Raw genomic sequence first — 19482 nt, 5'->3', positions numbered from 1 at the left:
AGCTTTAAAAAAGAAAATTCATTACTACAAGATAAATTCGATTCCAAATTAATCTTGTAGTAACGCTAAGGTATGATTATGCTGCAATTCTAGTGTAGTTGGTTCTTATTTCATATTGAACATCATTATAGTCTCAATAAACCCTTAGCAGGCTTTGACTATCTCATAGCTTTCTCTCTGATTTCCTCAATAAAAACAAAATAGCAACAGTTAGGAAAAATCAGAAAATGAAAGCCAAGGAATGAAAAATCTGAATAAAAGCTATTGCATACTCCACATAGAAAAGATCTAGCTGAGGCCGGGCACGGCGGCTCACGCCTGTAATCCCAGCACTTTGGGAGGCCGAGGCGGGCGGATCACCTGAGGTCAGGAGTTCGAGACCAGCCTGACCAATATGGAGAAATCCCGTCTCTACTAAAAATACAAAATTAGCCAGGTGTGGTGGCGCATGCCTGTAATCCCAGCTACTCGGGAGGCTGAGGCAGCAGAATTGCTTGAACCCGGGAGGCGGAGGTTGCGGTGAGCCGAGATTGCGCCATTGCACTCCAGCCTGGGCAACAAGAGTGAAACTCCATCTCAAAAAAAAGAAAAGAAAAGATCTGGCTGATACAGTGGTCAAGAAGGCACACGGGATCTGGAATCAGGAGACCTGAGCTTGAATTCTGGCTCAGCCACTTAGTAGATGGGAGGCATGTTGGTCTCTCTGGGCCATTTTCCTCATCTAAGATGCAAGTATCTCACAGAATTATAATTGATGTTAAATGACAAGTGCTATATGTTAGTTCAGTTCAATAAGCCGAATAGAGACAATCAGACAGACCTGGTCCCTGCCCCTGGGAGCTCACAGTCTCTTTGACCTGGGCCCTACTTTTTCCCTGATGTGGTTTTTAGTAGAGGCCAGCTTGGAATTGCTACTCATGACTTCATTGATTGACTTCCAGGAGAGCCCTTCGAAACACCAGTGCTCACTGACCTAACCTCCTCTGCTGGTCTTACATAGAACTGGTCTGGGGAACTCACTCTATTTCCATGCTATCTCTAGCCAAAATACTTAACTTCTTGCACAAACATCATAAAATAAAGAATTACAAATAAATCACTCCCCCTGCAAACTCAAAGACCAGGCTCATCCCCTCTCCTGACTGTGTGGCAATATCATCCGTTGCCCGAAAGAAATCCTCATACTGGAGACCAAACTCCAGGTCCCTTTATTGCCAATCCTGTGCCTTTACATGCCATCATAATAAAATTTACAAAGTGTTTTCCCTAAAGCCTTGCCCACTGCTACCCAGTCAAGTAGAACCAAAGGATATCTAGCTGTCTGTCCTTGGGACTGACACGCCCTGAATCTCTCCTCTCGCATTTTTAAGCAGTTATGCCACAGAAAGAACCTTTGGGCCCAGGACCCTGGGTTTTGTAAGAATCAGTCTTTGGGAGAACAGACCCAAACCCTCTTCTTCTAACGTGAGTGGTGTTTTTGCTAGTTGCTTCTTCAAACTTTGTAATTCGAGTCCTTCTTTAAAGTAACAAAAATGCTTTTAAAGTCTTCTGCTGAATCTCCTACCAAACAATAACCTTCAAGTTTTGGTGACACCATGACTTTTATGTGTTGAGCTTGCTTAAAACAAGGCACACAGGTAATCCTGCGACACACTCCACTTTCTTCAAAAACTGATGAACGAGCTTTGCGCAGTGGCAGTATCATAGACAATGAGGTGTACTCAAGGAGTGATTATTGCTAACTGAAAAACTGATGAACATAGGAAGTGCATGTCTGTAGCTTAATAGTACAGTCAGCCAACTTGAGACCTTGGCTCAGGTATTTTTGCAACATTTCTAGCACATGACAACACTGGGTAATCCTACGTCTTAGAACTTATCAAACATCTCTCTAATCGTTTAATATACAAGTAATAGACATCTACATCACTTGAAACTACACTCTACCTGCTTCAGGAGGAATCTTACGTCAAGAGGACTTCTGCTGCTGTGATAGGGGAAGATCACAGAGACAGTATGGAGTTTGATTCAGTAATTTCTGCCTGTCTGAGAGGAACAGTACACAGGCAGATGGGGAAGAGTTGGTTTATAGACAGTGGTTACCAATGCCTTCCAAAAAACTACAGTACTTTACTAGTAGTCTCTCTCTACCCACCAGGACAATCTCCGCAGAAACTCTGCAGTTAGAAGGCAATAGGATGATATATTTAAAGTGATGAAAGAAAAACCTGTAAACCAAGATTGTTTTTTTTTTTTTTTTTTGAGACAGGGTCTCCCTCTGTCACCCAGGATAGAGTACAGTGGTGTGATTTCAGCCCACTGCAGCTTCAACCTTCTGTAGTCAAGGGATCCTCCCACCTCAGCCTCCTGAGCAGCTGGGACTACAGGCATGAGCCACCACATTCAGCTCATTTTTCTACTTTTTTGTAAAAATGGAGTTTTGCCATGTTGCCCAGGCTGGTCTCGAACTCCTGAGCTCAAGCGATCAGCTTGTCTCAGGCTCCCAGAGTGCTGGGATTACAGGTGTGAGCCACCGCGCCCAGCCAAGAATTCTGTATCTGGTAAAACTATCCTTCAAAATCAAGGGAGAAACTAAGATATCCCTAAATAAACAAAAGCTGAAGGAATTAATTACCACTAGACCTACCCTGCAAGAAATGTTAAAGGGAGTCCTTCCTTCAGGTTGTAAGGAAACAACACTAGACAGTAACTCAACGACTATATAAAAATATACATTTTTCCTTTCAAGGTAAACACATAGACAAATATAAAAACCAGTATTATTGCAATTTTGGTTTGTAACTCCCCTAATTATTTTACAGGACCTAAAATAGAAAAGCATAAAAAACTATAAATCTTTGCTAGTGGATACACAATATATAAAGATGTAATTTGTGACAGCAATAACATAAAGAAGAGATGGAGCTGTAAAGGACGTCTTTCATATGCAATTAAAGTTAGCAGTTTAAAACAGATTGTTATAACAGTAGGATGTTTTAGTAAGTCTCACGGTAACACAAAGGAAATAGCTACAGAATATACACAAAAGGAAGTGAGAAGGGAACTAAACATGCCACTATAAAAAATCAACTGAACTCACTGGGCGCAGTGGTTCACACCTGTAATCCCAGCACTTCAGGAGGTTGAGGCGGGCGATCACAAGGTCAGGAGTTCGAGACCAGCCTGGCCAATATGGTGAAACAAAAATTAGCCAGGCGGGCGTGGTGGTGCGTGCCTGTAGTCCCAGCTACTCAGGAGGCTAAGGCAGAGGAATTGCTTGAACCTGGGAGGCAGAGGTTGCAGTGAGCCGAGATTGCACCACTGCACTCCAGCCTGGGTGACACAGTGAGACTCCATCTCAAAAAAAAAAAAAAAAAAAGAAAAAAGAAAAAATCAACTGAACTCAAAGAAAGACAGTAAGGGAGTAAATGAGGGACAAAAAAGAGCCTATAAGAGATACAGAAAACAACAAAATGGCCAATAGTAAGTCCTTCCCCATCAGTAATTACTTTAAATGTAAATTAACTCCCAAATCAAGACAGATTGACAGAATGAATTAAAAAAAAAAAGAATCCATCTATACACTGTCTACAAGAGACTCACTTTAGATCTAAGCGCACACAGGTTGACAAAGGACAGAAAGATATTCCATGCAAATAGTGATGAAGAGAGTAGGGGTGGCTATACTAATATCAGATAAAATAGACTTTAAGTCAAAAACCAGTACAAAAGACAAAGAACATTATATATTTTAAAAAGGGTCAATTCACCAATTAGATATAACAATTACATATATATACACACACACACACACACACACACCCCAAACATAACAGCTCCTAACTATATGAACAAACACTGACAGAACTGAAGGGAGAAATAGATGACTCTGTAACAGTAGGCTTCAACATCCCACTTTCAATAACTGATAGAAAAGCAAGAGACAAGATCAAAAAAGAAACAGAGGCTGGGCGCTGTGGCTCACACTTGTAATCTCAGCACTGTGGGAGGCTAAGACGGGTAGATTGCTTGAGTCTAGGAGTTCAAGATCAGCCTGGGCAACATGGTAAAACCACCCCCATCTCTACTAAAAATACAAAAAATTAGGCAGGCACAGTGGCGCACGCCTATAGTCCCAGCTACTTGAAAGGCTAAGGCAGGAGAATCACTTGAGCCTGGGAGGCGGAGGTTGCAGTGAGCCAAGATCGCACCACTTCACTCCACTCTGGGTGACAGAAGTGAAACCGTCTCAAAAAGAGGACTTGAACAACATGATAGGCCATTTGGACCTAACAGATACACAAAAAGCATACCACCCAACAATAAGCAGAATACACATATTCCTCAAGAGTATATGGAACATTCTCTGGGACAGGCTATTAGGCCACAAGTAAGTCTTAAAACATTTGAAAAGACTGAAATTATATAAAGTATCTTTCTAATCACAACGGAATAAAATTAGAAATCCATAGCAGAAAGAAAACTGTAAAATCTACAAATACGTGGAAATCAAATGGTACATTCTCAAACAACCAATGGGTCAAGGAAGAAGTCACAAGGGAAATTAGAAAATAACTTGAGACAAATGAAGATAAAAACACCAAAGCTTATGGGATGAAGCAAAAGCAATGCTGAAAGAAATTTGTATCTACAAATGCTCAAATTTTAAGATCTCAAATCAGCAACCTAATTTTATATCTTAAAGAACAAGAACAAACCAAACACAAAGCAAGCAAAAGGAAATAAATAATAAAGATTAGAGCAGAGATAAACATAACAGAGAATACAAAAAAGAGGGAAAAAAAACCCAAAGAAACCAAGAGTTGGTTCTTCAAAAAGATCAACGAAATTGACCAACTTTTAGCTAGGTGAAGAAAAAGAGAAGACTCAAATGGGGGGACATTATGACCCATTTTACAGAAACAAAAAGGATTATAAAACAGTACTATGAACAACTGTAAGCCATCAAATTGGATAACCTAGACAAAACAGACAAATTAAATTCCTGGAAACACAACCTACCAACTCTGAATCATGAAAAAATAAAAATCTGAACAGATCTGTAACTAGTAAGGAAACTCCCAATGAACAAAAGTTCAGGACCAGATGGTCTTATTGGTGAGCTCCACCAAACATTTAAAAAACAACAAATACCAATCTTCCTCATACTTCAAAAAATTGAAGAGAAACACTTTCAAACTCCAAACTATGAAGTCAGTATTACCCTGATACCAAAACCAAAGGCACTAAAACTCAAGACCAATATCCCTAATAAATATGTTGCAAAAATCCTCAACAAAATACTAGCAAACAAAATTCAAGAGCACACTAAAATAATTATACACCATGACCATGAAGGATTTATTCCCAAAATGCAAGGATGGTTCAACAACAACAAATATAAATCAATCAATATAATACACCACATTAACAGAATGAAGAAAACAACTCATGATCATCTCAATTGATGCAGAAAAGGCATTTGACAAAATTCAACACCATTTCATGATTTAAAAAAAAACAAAACTCTACAAACAAGGGACAGAAGGAAGCTCAACATAATAAATGTCATACATGAAAAGCCCACAGCTAATATCATACTCAATGGTGAAAGACTGAAAGCTTTTTATCAGAAACAAGACAAGAATGCCCACTTTTACCACATCTATTCAACATAGTACTGGAAATCTTAGCTGGAACAATTAGGCATAAAAAAGAAATTAAAAAGGCATCCAAACTGGAAGGAAATTAAATTATCTGTTTGCAGACAACATGGTATTACATGAGCCCAGAGAGTACACAAAACACCTCCAAAACCAGACAAAACTGTTAGAATAAACAAATTCAGAAAAGCTGCAGGATACAAAAATCAATACAAAAATCAGTTGCATTTTTACATGTTAACAATGAGCAATCCTAAAAGGAACTTATGAAAACAATTCAATTTATGACAGCATCAATTAGAATAAAATACTTAGGAATATAGCTAATCAAAGAGGCGAAAGACTTGTACATTGAAAACTACAGTCCATGCATGGTGGCTCACATCTGCAATCCTAGCACTTTGGAGGCCTAAGCAGGAGGATCGCTTGAGGCCAGGAGTTGAAGAGCAGCCTGGGCAACATAGCAAGACCTCAACTCTACAAAAAAAATTATCTGGGCATGGTGGCACACACCTGTAGTCCTAGCTACTTGGAAAGCTGAGGTGGGAAGATTGCTTGAAGCCAGGAGTTTGAGACAAGCCTGGACAACAAAGTGAGAATCTAAATCAAAAAGAAGAATGAAAAGAAAGTAAAGAAAGAAAAAGAAAAGGAAAAAAGGAAAAGAAGACTACAAAACATTAAGGAAATTAAAGAAGACACCAGTAAATGAAGATATTCTATGTTCATGATTCAAAGACTTAATATTGTTAAGTCAGTACTACCCAGAGCACCTCTACAGATTCAGTGCAATTCCTAACAAAATACCAATTATGTTTACTGCATATATAGAAAAATCCATTTAAAAATTCACATGAAATCTCAAATAACCAAAACAATCTTGAAAAACAACAAAGTTGGAAGACTCACACGTCCTGACTTCAGAATTTACTACAAAGCTACAGTAATCAAAACAGCGTCATAGTGGGGACAGATACACAGACAGTTCTATATTGCAACATACAGACAAATGGAAAAGAACAAAGTCCAGAAATCAACTCTTACACATGTGGTCAAATGATTTTTGACAAGACGGCCAAGACTATTCCATGGGGAAAGTAAGTTTTTTGTTTTCAGTAAATGTTGCTAGGGAAACCTGATATCTATATGCAAATGGATAAAATTGGAACCTTATTTTACACAATATACAAAAAAAATTAATTAGAAATGGATGAGAGACCTAAACATAAGAGCTAAAGTTACAAAATTATAGGGTAAAAGCTTCGTAATATTGAATTTGGCAATAATTTTTTTGATATGACACCAAAAACACAGGCAATAAAAGAAAAAAGATACAGCAAAATTTAAATAATGTGTGCATCAAAGAACACAATCAACAGAGTGAAAAGGCAATCTAAAGAATGAAATAAAATATTTGCAAATCATATAGCTGATAAAGCATTAACACCAATACACAAAGCACTCCTACAACTCACACCAAACAACCCAATCTAAAACTGGGCAAATGACTTGAATAGACGTTTCTCCAAGGAAGATATATAAATGGTCAAAAAGCACATTAAAAGATGCTCTACATCACTATCATTAGGGAAATACAAACTAAAATCGCAAGATACCACCTCACATCACTTAAGTTGGCTACCATCAAAAAATAAAAATAAAGTGTCAGCAAGCATATGGAGAAATTGGAACTCTTGTGTATTACTGATGTGAATATAAAATTGTGCAGCCCCTATGGAAAGTATATGTATGGCACTTTCTAAAAAAATTTAAAATGGAATTACCATATAATCTAGCAATTCTACTTCTAGGTATATAACCAAAAGAATTGAAAAAAAAAAAAAAAAGGGTTCTTTTTTAATAGTTTCTAGAAGTGAAGAAAAAAAGGTCTTGAGCAAATACTTGTACACCCATGATCACAGCAGCATTATTTACAATGGCCAAAGGTGGAGGCAACCCAAGTGTCCACTGACAGATGAATGGACAAACAGCATGTAGTATATACACACACTGGAATATTATTCAACCTTAAAATGCAAGGAAATTTGGACACATGGACAAACCTTGAGGACATTATACCAAGTGAAATAAGACAGTTGCAAAAAGAAAAATGTATGATTCCACTTATATGAGGTACCTAGAACAGACAACTCGTCAGAGACAGAAAGTAGAATGTTGGTTGCCAAGAGCTTGGGGGAGGAAGAAAGGGGAGTTCTTTGATGGGTAGAGTTAAAATTTTGCAAGATGAAAAGATTTCTGAAGATGAATGGTGGTGATGGTTGTACACTGTGAACATATTCAATGCCACTGAGCAGTAAAACTGTTTAAGATAGTAAATCTTAAAACCAGAAGAGGAAGAAGAGGAAGAAGAGGAGGAAGAAGAGGAAGAGGAAGGAAAGGAAGAGGAAGAGGAAGGAGAGGAAGAGGAAGAAGAGGAAGAGGAAGAAGAGAAAGGAAGAGGAAGAAGAGAAAGGAAGAGGAGGAAGAGGAAGAGGAAGAAGAAAAGCCAAGCATGACAGTGCGTGCCTACAGTCCCAGCCACTTGGGAGGAGACTGAGGCAGGAGGATTGCTTGAGCCTGGGAGTTCAAGGCTGCAGGGAACTATGATCACACCACTGCACTTCAGCCTGGCCAACATAGCAAGAACCCATCTCTTAACCAACCAACCAACCCCTTCACATTATACCCAAGTTGTCAAAATTAGTATCATCAATTCTGGGACAAAACTAAAGTCTATGTTCTTGGAAGAAATATGCTTAAGTATTTGGGGCTCAAGGGACAAGTTGTCAGCAAGTTACTCTCATGAGTCTGCAAAAATAGTTCTATGTATATACAAGATGATAGAGTCAATGATGTGGCAAAACGTTAACACTTGGTAAATATGAGTATAGCGGAGTTTATTTACTATTTTTGCAACTACTGTAAATTGGAAATATTTTCAAAATTTAAAGTTTTTCTGGCCAGCAAGGTTTGAGCTGCCATAAAACCAACACCAAGGATCATTTATATAGAAACTTTTTCCTTCAAACACAGTACAGGAGAATCTCCTACTATCTTGAATTCCCCAGGTATGGTTTAAAACGTTATTACTTGTCAACATTGTAAGTTTTACCCTGTAATAGTGAAATTTTCAGGTAATTGGAGCTGACCCCATTAAATGACAAAATCATATAAATAACTTACAAATCTTCCTTAAATACAACCTTCGTCTTTGTTTCAAATTTGATTTTTAATGATCAATGTAAGGCTTCACTAGATGTCTGTGCTTTTTCCTTCTCAAGTGTTTTTGAGGGTATTTGTATAAATCACTGCAGAAAAGCTGAAGGTTTTTGTCTCCATCTAGTGGTTAGCTATTACCTTCTAAAGGCTTTATGTACCTGCTTTTTACAAAGCACTACATCCTACTGTGCTTCTGCGTTTGTTGAAAGTAAAGTTTGAGTTTCTTGTGAGCAGTGTTTTAGTACATACACTTCATTATTTTAGCTGTTCAAAAGTCTTTGTGGCCAAAAGTAGTTTTATGTGTTTCTGAAGATCAAGGTGCCAATCGGTATGAGAGTAGGATTTCTGTAATTAAAATCATCTAGTTGATAAAATGTTCTTAGGCCTCATCATCTTGACCTTAAGAGACCTCTCATAATTAAGTCTATAGAGACTATTAAAATAGTGAGAGTATCACAAAAATAGAGCGACAAGAAACAGCCACAAGCTGTGATTTTTCTCTCTCCCCTAATTGCTCAACTGCTCTTAAGCTTTTGGCATAGTGATTTTCAGTTATGTCCGTATTTCCTTGAGACAGTAGTATTTCTTTTTTATTTTTTATTTTTTTTGAGACGGAGTCTCGCTCTGTAGCCCGGGCTGGAGTGCAGTGGCCGGATCTCAGCTCACTGCAAGCTCTGCCTCCCGGGTTCACGCCATTCTCCTGCCTCAGCCTCCCGAGTATCTGGGACTACAGGCGCCCGCCACCTCGCCAGGGTAGTTTTTTGCATTTTTTAGTAGAGACGGGGTTTCACCGTGTTAGCCAGGATGGTCTCGATCTCCTGACCTCGTGATCCGCCCGTCTCAGCCTCCAAAGTGCTGGGATTACGGGCGTGAGCCACCGCGCCCAGCGACAGTAGTATTTCTTGATCTTTTCTGTTATAAGCCCCCATCCCAGAGAAAAATGAAAATCAAAATAATTATCCCAAGAGAAACACATTAATAAGATTTTGTTGGCATTCCATTTCCACCCCAACTGAGGTACTGCAATTCAATTCTGATACGAAACGCCCAGAGCTGGCATCAGACTGCACAGGTTTAATGCATCAATCCTCCACAATACTGCCCTCACTTCAGATGCAAGCCACAAGTGGGGTATCCAGGCTACTGTCACTTCTGACCAGCTACAAATTTGGGGTTCCCATAAACCTCTCGGGTTTAAGAACTTGCTAAAATGACTGACAGAACTCAGGAAAGCACTATGCTTCCCTAGAAAACACTATGATTAGTTTTACTATAGAAGATATGAATTAGGAGGGCCAAATGAAGGGATACATCGGGGAAGGTCTGGGAGGGAAGGCACAGCTTCTGTGCCCGTCCCCATAGAGGGGAATCTTTTCCCTCCCAGCACACCAATGCCTTCACCAACCAAGAAGCTTCATTGAGCTGTGGTGTCCAGAGCTCTTCATCAAGTCCCATTTTGCAGGCATGGGTGACTACATCAAACAGGTCACTGACTGTGTCTCAATCTCTCAGGTCCCTCTGTAGTAGGTTTCTGGTTACCAGCCTCTATCCAAAAACCCACCACACAGTCACCTCATTAGCATAACAGAGACACTCTATCACTCAGGAAACCACAAGGGTTTTAGACATTCCTTGCCAGCAACCAGGGGCAAAGGCCAGATAAATTCCTCATTATACCACGATCAGGCAGGATTGAACCGCTAAAGGTCACAAACCTCTGTAATATCGTAAGATTTGTTCCCACACAATGAGAAACAATCTTTGCCCCATTAAGAATGCATCCTCTTAAGAAATGAAGAGACAGCCCCCCGAAATCAGAATGAAATTTTATTGTGTAAAGTTTATAGAAGTATGACTAGTATTCCTCTGTACAAAGTACACAACAAACAGTTTTAAATATAACTGAGAGAAATGCGAGTCCTATGACAACATCTGATACACACGGAACCATTGACAGACACACTAAAAATGTTTTAAAATATCTTCTTTCTCCAAAGAGTCCATTGCGCATTTCTCAGAGTAGAGACGGGGACACATTCCAGGCAAGGTCACAACGGCATTTTGTTGCCCTCAATGCTGATTTTCACTGCGTGGGCAGATCTGCTTTTTTTCCTGATATCTGTGAACTTTCTCATCTGTTTATCCAGTCGACTGATACCCTTCTTGGAGGTCGCCTGAAACTAAGAGTGAGGGAAAAATTAAAGAGCAAACTACTGAAATACATAAGTCTAGTTTTGTCTTTCATCTTCTTATAACTGAAAGTTAGCAACCAGAAGAGCTCCTAGCTCTAGAATAACCAGAACGTGTGTTGATGACCTCAAGAACAGAGCATCCAGACTGTTCTAACAGTATAATAAGAAACGCATATTAAACTCTCTCAACGAAGAATAATTCTGTTGTCTGTGCTTTATTTTTAATTTTGCTGCAGTCCATGGAGGTCTCCTAGATGGGAGAAAGGGGGGGGAAACCGAAACTATGATTCTCCGTATTCCATCATGTACATTACATTTTAACTGCATGCTTCTCCCTTTCGAAGACCAAATGTGGAGCTAATCACTTGACATACACTTTCAAACAGTGCTGGCATAGAAAAGAGTGACCTAAAACAAAGTCAAGTCAGCTGAGAAAAAGCCTTAAGCGTAATAAATGAGGTTAGATGATTAGTAAAGTGAACCCTTAAGTGCGGGAGCTCTTCAGTTTTTAGACTTGGGGTGAATCCCTGCTCTGATGCAGTGACTTCTGTGACCCTGGGCAAAGCACACCCATGGTAGGTCCTCTTTCCAGAACTGCTGAGAGAAGGAAATGAGATAGTGATGTCAGATCCAAGCACAGAGGCTGAGCACATATAGTCAGTGCACAAAATAATAGGAGCTATTACTATTTTACTACTTCACAAGCAACTAGATTTACATTAAGTATACTTGACACAAAAAGAATCTTAAGTCTTGACCCACTTGCCCTTTATGTTTAAAGGTTTGGTTTGGGGGCTATTTTATATTGAAAATACTGTCTTGCAAAGATATGGTCTCCAAGAAACTGCCACCTTTTAGAAATGCTAGAAAGGTTTGCCGACTCTGTTGTAAAACAATTTAGATGTTTAAGAATGGTGAGTGCTTAAAAAGAGATGGGTTTTTCTAATTCTTCTCCCCATACGTTTACTACTGAATCACCTCTGAAACTCAATTCAAAAGAATGCTAAAATAAGGTGGGGCCTGGGAGACACTCTGGGGTCAATACCAGTCTGGTGAGCTTCTTTTCTGTCCAGTAGCCTTCCGAATCTTATCCTACCTCTGGACCCAGCCTCAACCCCAACACGAAGCCAGCTGAGCACTAGGCAAGGAACTCGAAGTCATTCTTGATCAAGAGCCATGTTGACCTATCTTTCTAGAAATATCTCAATTCAAATATTACTCTGTATCAGTCTCAATACTTGGTATTAGTACTCTGAGTAAGCATAAAAAGTGTCAGATGAGAAAGAGCTATGCCACCATCACACTATCTCCCAGACCTCCTGGACAGTCCCATATATCTGACTTCCTTTCAGAGGATGTGCCGTGATCTTAGTACTTGTACTCGGTCCACATCGGAAGCTTTACCTGCTCAAATCTCTGCCAACTACACAATTCCCAGCAGCTCCACACACTAACTGGACTCCCCTTCGCCTACTCCCAGGACCCTCACTAACTGTCTAAGCCCTGATGGATCCGTCTAGCCTCAGCAATCAGGACACACCTGGACTAGTGGGTTACAAAATATATGACTGGTAGTTGCAGATGCCTAGTTACCCCAAGTTTGAAAAGACAGACCATAGTACCTCACACACGGAGTTCAATGATCTCCCTCCAGATTCATCAAGGGAACACTACACTTCCTTAGAAAGTCAGTGTGTGTGCTACACTGCTTCACCAGAACAAGACCAAAAGCAGCTTCAATTATGGCACACTGTGTGAAGACACAATGCGAAATCACTCAAGAATGCTCACTCAAATGGATTTTTACCATGGTAAAAAAAAAAACCCAACAAGGTATAAAAGAATATGATCACAATGTCTCTTGAAAAAAAAAAAAAAAAAACAACCAGTAATATTGTCTATGCATACATATAAAAAAAAAAAAGACATAATCTAAAATGTTAACATTAAGTTGAAGTGGGATTACACATGGCACTAATTTTGTCTATGTTTTCTGTATTTTTAAAAGTTCATGAAAAAATAGGCATTGCTTTTGTCATTTTACTGTTATTTAAAAAGTATTCCATGGAGTAAATGAACATATAAAAAATACAATGTAGCACAGGTTACTACATTATTTAGGAGTAAAAAATCAGAAACCATAAAGGAATGAATAAACACATTATATTCATGGCCAGGCGTGGTGGCTCCCGCCTGTAAGGCCAGAGGATCGTTTGAGAGCAGCTTGAGCAAGATGGTGAGACCATCTCTACAAAGAAATAAAATACGTAATAAAAAAAAAGCAAACTATAATTTGGTCATTTTCTGTGGGTGTGTACGTGTGTGTGTGTGTGTATTTTTTTTTTCTTTCTAGAGATAGGGTCTCATTCTGTTGCCCAGGCTGGAGTGCAATGGCAGGATTCTAGCTCACTGCAGCCTCAAACTCCTGGGCTCAAGTGATTCTCCCACCTCACCCTCCCAAGAAGCTAGGACTACAGGTGCATGCCACCATGCCTGGCTAATTTTTTAATTTTTTGGTAGAGATGGAGTCTTGCTATGTTGTCCAGGCTGATATTTAGTATAATTTTAATTAATGTCATCAGTAGAAAAAAAGACAACAAATAGGTCAAACTGCTTTTGAATGCTAGGACCGTGAATAATTTTTCTCTTTGTACCTAAAAATTTTCTATAATTATAAAAACTAAGTTCAAGGCATATCTGGAAATACATTTAAAACCTCAAATTGTTGGCCAAGCACGGTGGCTCACGCCTTAATCCCAGCACTTTGGGAGGCCGAGGCAGGCAGATCACTAGGTCAGGAGATTGAGACCATCCTAACACAGTGAAACCCCATCTCTACCAAAAATACAAAAAATTAGCTGGGCATGGTGGCGGGCCAGCTGCTTGGGAGGCTGAGGCAGAAGAATGGTGTGAACCCAGGAGGCGGAGCTTGCAGTGAGCAGAAATCGCGCCACTGCACTCCAGCCTGGGCGACAGAGCAAGACTTGTCTCGAAAAAGGAAAGAAGGGCAAAAAAGAAATGGGTGCAGGGGACATGGAGAGGTGGTCAGGGACATGGATATGGGCACAAGTAAGAAAGAAGAAAAGGAGAGAGACGAGGAAGTTCTTGGCACAGAACTAGTCCTTCTCTACCCTTGATTTATTCTCAAGAAATAAGAAAGTACATTTTGTTTTGATAGTCACTTAACAGCAACATGAACTGGCAGGTAGGAGAGTGGAGTCAGTGGAAACAGCTGCCAAATCAGGGGTCATGGAGAAGCACAAAAGGCAGGCAACACACAGACTCTATGTACTCCACAACAAAGGTGCCACTATTAATCTCAAAGCGGATCAGTGAGTCGGGCTTATGAACGTTCCAAAGTCTTTTTCATTTCTGACCACATTGTGAGTATGGGTTAACCAAATTCATCTCCTAAATATTTAGTGTAAGGCTTTATGCAATGAGTCCTCAAATGCATGTTGCTGAGCCACTGACAGCAGGAAAACAAGCTACTTCCCACCGAGAAGCCGCTAACCAGTTTACAGCCTGTAACACATATCACTATAATTCTGGGTCCTAATAAAAACCTTTTTCAAAAAAATGGGTACCAGTCAGGAAGACCCAAATGCATATTAGGGAAGTAATTATCTATTAGTCTCTAGGATACTGATAAAGAAAGGGGCTTCCATGTCAATTTCTAAATATTCAAGAGGCCTTGAATAGCCCAAGGTGCCTGTTAGGGTCATTATTTCGAAACTAAAAGCAGACGCGGCCTCTTCTGATTCGGAAAGCACACACACACACGTTTCACTCTGACTGCTGACAATTCAAGCCCATGCACAGTACATGCTTCCTTGGGAATACCTCTCGTGTACACAGTCTGGCAGGGCCAGGCCTACAGGGGCATCCTGTTGCCTTCAATGCTGAACTTGACAGCACGATGCACTTTGCTGAGTCGCTTCTGTTCTGCAAATCGCCTCTTATGCTTTTCCAATCGGCTTAGGCCCTTTTTAAGAATACCAGGCTAGAAGCAGTAGTTTGATTGGAGAATAAAAAGAGATTACGGAGGAACACTGAAGATCTACTGAGCAGTATTTACAGTGATAACAGAGTAAGCGTCTACCCTAATTATTGCCAACGGAATTGCTTAAACTGTCTAAGAGAAAGGGAGAGGTAGGTCTGCTGAAGCATGTAAGCTCTGTTTCTCATGGTTATTAAAAAAAAAAAAAAAAATCACTGTATCAGAATACACCAGGTTTCAATTTCAAGCCTCACTTGAAGGGATTAATAAAAACAAACTTCCCTACCTGATAATGTTGCATTAGGTCTGAAGAAAAGTTCATCAGCAATAAACTTTAATCCTGGGTAAGACTTTTCCTTTCTCTATTGCTCAATTTGTGGTTTGGCTAGATAAGCGACCAGAAAAGAGTCCTCTCTGAATCAGACAAGTCTTAAGAGCTACAAGGGTTATTAACGCATGAAGTAAAGAGTAAAATAGTAATCTGCAGGTGAGATCCACCTTGCCGATCCTCCACTTGCTTACCCTGGATGACTCCATTTCCACATTCCATTTGGGCCTGACCACATAGTCCTTGTTTGAGGGCATTGGGACCCTTGCCCGGGCACAGAATCCAGGATCTCCAGGTCTAAGAGCCCTGAAAAAGGGAAGAGGAAGAGCATGTTGCTTATGTGGCCAACCACAGTGGGGCACACAGGCCATTGCACACTACTGTTTCTACATCCACCCATTCAGCTGCAATGTTCGAAACTCCTCTGCTCCCCACCTCAGGTCACCCAATCCACCCTCCTGCCGCCTCTCAGCTAGCCTGTCACCACACACACTCCAGTGTGCATTCCTTGCTTCTCTTCCAAAGCCAACTTGCTCTGCATCTGCATGAATCATTTTCTCCTCTCCTCAGCTTCAGATATACTCATGCCCCTCTGCCTTCCAAGGCTAGTCCCACCAGCATGAATCCCCTTTTCTCTTGTCTAGTGGAGTCACTCATGAGTTCACTTGTGAGACGAGGAACTGTGAAGAACTGAGTCGTCAAATGACCCCCCAAAACTCTCAGTATGTCCATAAAGTAGTTTTTCAATATACAACTCATACAGTAATTTTTAATGTTTATTTTTGTAAAAATCTTTTGAAGATAATTAGATTCAAATGAAGTTGTAAGAAATGATACAGAGAGAGATCCAACGTCTCTCCCAATAGTAACAACTTGCAAATCTACAGCATAGTATCACAACCAGGATACTGATGTTGATACAGTACACAGATCTGATTTACACTTCCCCAGTTTCACTTGCACTCATTTATGTGTATGTATTTAGTTCTATGCAAATCCGTGGGCAACCATACTAGACTAAAGTAAGATTACTAACCTTCCAAAGTAAAGCCTATCTACAGATGCCTGGGCATCCAAACCACTCAGCCTCTAGGTAACTAGTAAAGAGCGGATCTGTGTGTGTCTGTTGGGGATGGGGCGAGAAGGGTAAAAAATTCTCAATTGTTTCTATTCTCTTGTACAGTTTATTCCATTTTTAACCTTAGACTTTTTGTTGTTGTTGTTGTTGAGACAAGAGTCTCGCTCTGTTGCCCAGGCTAGAGTGCAGTGGCATGATCTCAGCTCATGCAAGCTCCATCTCCCGGGTTTGTGCCATTCTCCTGCCTCAGCCTCCCAAGTAGCTGGGACTACAGATGCCTGCCACCACACCCAGCTAATTTTTTGTATTTTTAGTACAGATGGGGTTTCTCCATGTTAGCCAGGATGGTCTCGATCTCCTGACCTCCTGATCCGCCTGCCTCAGCCTCCCAAAGTGTTGGGATTATAGGCGTGAGCCACCGTGCCCAGCCAACCTTAAACTTTTATAACCTTCATATACGTATGAACAGGTTAATTGGCTTGCCAAGAAAATTCCCTGTAACTCTTACTTTCCTTCTGAAGCACAGTCTCATCATCAACTTCCTTCTTAAACAAACTTGCTTCCTCTAGCTCATCCCCTATTCTCCTCTTGCAATCTGGATGCTGCCTGACTCCCAACTCACCTGCACAAAGCCCTCCGCAGCACCTGCCACTGGCCCATGCTTTTGCCACTGCCACCTCCGGCTCAGCCTCATTCCCCTCCAGGCTCTGCTCCAACACACAGGACCACAGCTGCTCATTCACCTTCACTGGCTACTCTGCCTGGCTACGCCCCCTTTCAAAATGGTTTAGTTCATTTCTTACTCTATACTTTCTTGACTGAACAATCTTTTCTATGGAGAGAACCATCAAATCTAGGTCTCTAGCCCAAACATCTCTTTACAAGTTCTAGACCCATAATATTTATAGGACTATCTCATTAGGCATCTCACATTTAATATGCTCAAAAGAGAACTTGCCTGTTTCCTCAAATCCACTTCTCCCTCCATTTTGGTGAAAGGTAATGACACTTTCTCAGCACTTAGGTTAAAATTTTGGCTGAAGTCTTTAACTCTAGACATGTTCTCTCCCACTAAGTCACCAACATATGACAGCTTTGCCTCTGCAATATCTTCTCACCCCTCTGTTCCCCCACCACCACCTCTGTTTAGCTGTACCACTGCCTCAGTCCCACTGCCCTCCAACCCATCCTACACGATGCCATTGGCATCAGCATCCTAAATCAAATCAAACCAGACGGCTTCACATCCAGTCTCAAAAAACTTTCTGTGGAATCACAAGGCATGCAAAAATTCCTCATCTTGATTCAAAGCCCTTCACTGGTCTATTATTTCCAACCTTATCAGGCCCCATACTACTGTCCAACCCCTTCAGTCTACTTGCCATTCCAAACACAGACCTGGCACACTTACCCCATGGCTTTACCAAAGACCTCCCTTTGCCTATCATCCTTGTAAAGACTTATACTTTCTGAGAGCATAGACTATTTTTAATTTGTTTTTAAATTCTCAGATCACAACAAGGAATCTAGCACTCAGCAAGCAGCAAAAAATCTTTGAATGAAGTATTTTCTCAATTTTCCTTACATCCCCAGAGTACCCAATACAATGCTTTGTAGATACTAAACGTTAAAATGAAAGTCACCTCCCGTAAATGAGAATCATTTCATTTACTACTTTTCTTAAAGCAGCAAACGGAAATTCTCTACATAGTCTAGGAAGAAAACTTAACATTAAAACCTTACTTCTCCTCTCCTGTCAGCACCTTTTCCAGGTCTCTTCTGGGTGTCTGACCACCAGTGCTGGAAAAAAAGTAAACAAGGAGATACCAGGAATATTAGAACCTAATAACTCAGAAAAGGAGCAAACTAAAATATCAAACTTAGACCATAACTATTAATAGCTCTTTTACAATGGATCAGGGAAAATAACTCCTAATCTTTAAAAAGTACTACTCATTTTAGTATTCATCTGCATAACAGGTTTCCTTGTGGGTGAGCCGTAATTGCCATATTTGTAACTAATGACCCTGTCCTCCTAGATGCAACTGTATGTCCACTATATTGATACAAACCAAACCTATAACATTTTTTATTCTAGGAACTCAGAAATGGGACCCAGAAAGTTGTTTTTTGCAAGTGGCTGGAACAACACAAGCAATCAGTATCGTGAAAGAGGCTCTGTTCCAACAAACTGACCCAGAAAGGTCTGGTTAGGGGGACAGGACCCTGACTATACACTATCACATTTAAACTAAAAGGATATTGTGAATTATGTAGCTATATCAAGCTGAGAGGAAAGGAAATTCTATCATCTTGCAGGTTTCCTACTGATCTTACTTAAAACTGAGTTACTACAACAATAACATGTATTCCACTTACTCATACCTGTTCCCTCATACCTGTTCATTCTTCGTCGTTGAGGCATCTGTTCTAGATCTCTCTGTTCCCTTTCTTCTCTTGTCATTCCTTTGTAGTTGGAGGTAAGACCAAATATAGGCCTAGACCACTCATCTGTAGTAAGAAAAAAATCAATTATTTTGTCCATAAAATTGCATTTCCCCTACCATTTTTTTCAAATAATTGCACCCTAGTGTGAGGGGATATTCTAGACATTTAGAATATTCTTTCCTTGAAGAGCCCATTATTTCAGAAGAATTTATAGGATAAACAAAGCAAAATGCCAGTATTGTGACTAACTCTGGCTGATTCAGAAAATTTAATGTAAAAGATCACCACAGAGAATTAAAGAAAGTAACACGTGACACACTTTGATAGTCAACAATTAGCTGGACTGACATTTCATAAAAGACATTTATTTAAAATTTTTATTTATTTTAAAAGGTAAACTAATTTCTAAGTTTACTGGAAATACAAAGTCTTGAAATTCTGCTTTCTTCTCCTAACCCAAAACAAGCTCCCTCACCACTACCTTACAAAATGGTCTATATCTGTAAAAACTACAGTTTAACAGTATGGATAGAGACTCTGTACTTCATTAAGTCTAA

General features: G+C 40.0%; 1 protein-coding gene across 5 annotated transcripts in view; it reads right to left on the bottom strand.

The window, feature by feature from the left end:
* Nucleotides 1-10693: 10693 nt before the first annotated feature.
* Nucleotides 10694-19482, bottom strand: part of IWS1 (interacts with SUPT6H, CTD assembly factor 1) — a 45695-nt gene continuing 36906 nt past the window's right edge. For 3 of the 5 annotated variants that reach the window (XM_007964610.3, XM_037988123.2, XM_007964612.3), the window contains exons 11-14: nucleotides 18877-18988; nucleotides 18221-18277; nucleotides 15594-15705; nucleotides 10694-11059 (exon numbers count right to left, since the gene is read on the bottom strand). In XM_007964610.3, the coding sequence (XP_007962801.3) occupies nucleotides 10928-11059; nucleotides 15594-15705; nucleotides 18221-18277; nucleotides 18877-18988 (413 nt within the window). In that variant the 3' untranslated portion in view covers nucleotides 10694-10927. Of the gene's footprint in view, nucleotides 11060-14844; nucleotides 15075-15593; nucleotides 15706-18220; nucleotides 18278-18862; nucleotides 18989-19482 lie in introns of those variants that run through there. The other 2 variants (XM_073019589.1, XM_073019588.1) reach the window with 2 other exon arrangements.

This window comes from Chlorocebus sabaeus, chromosome 10, assembly GCF_047675955.1.
Source record: "Chlorocebus sabaeus isolate Y175 chromosome 10, mChlSab1.0.hap1, whole genome shotgun sequence".
Classification (NCBI taxonomy): domain Eukaryota; kingdom Metazoa; phylum Chordata; class Mammalia; order Primates; family Cercopithecidae; genus Chlorocebus; species Chlorocebus sabaeus.
Note: the sequence above shows the minus strand (reverse complement) of the source record. Positions and strands in the feature narration are given on the sequence as shown.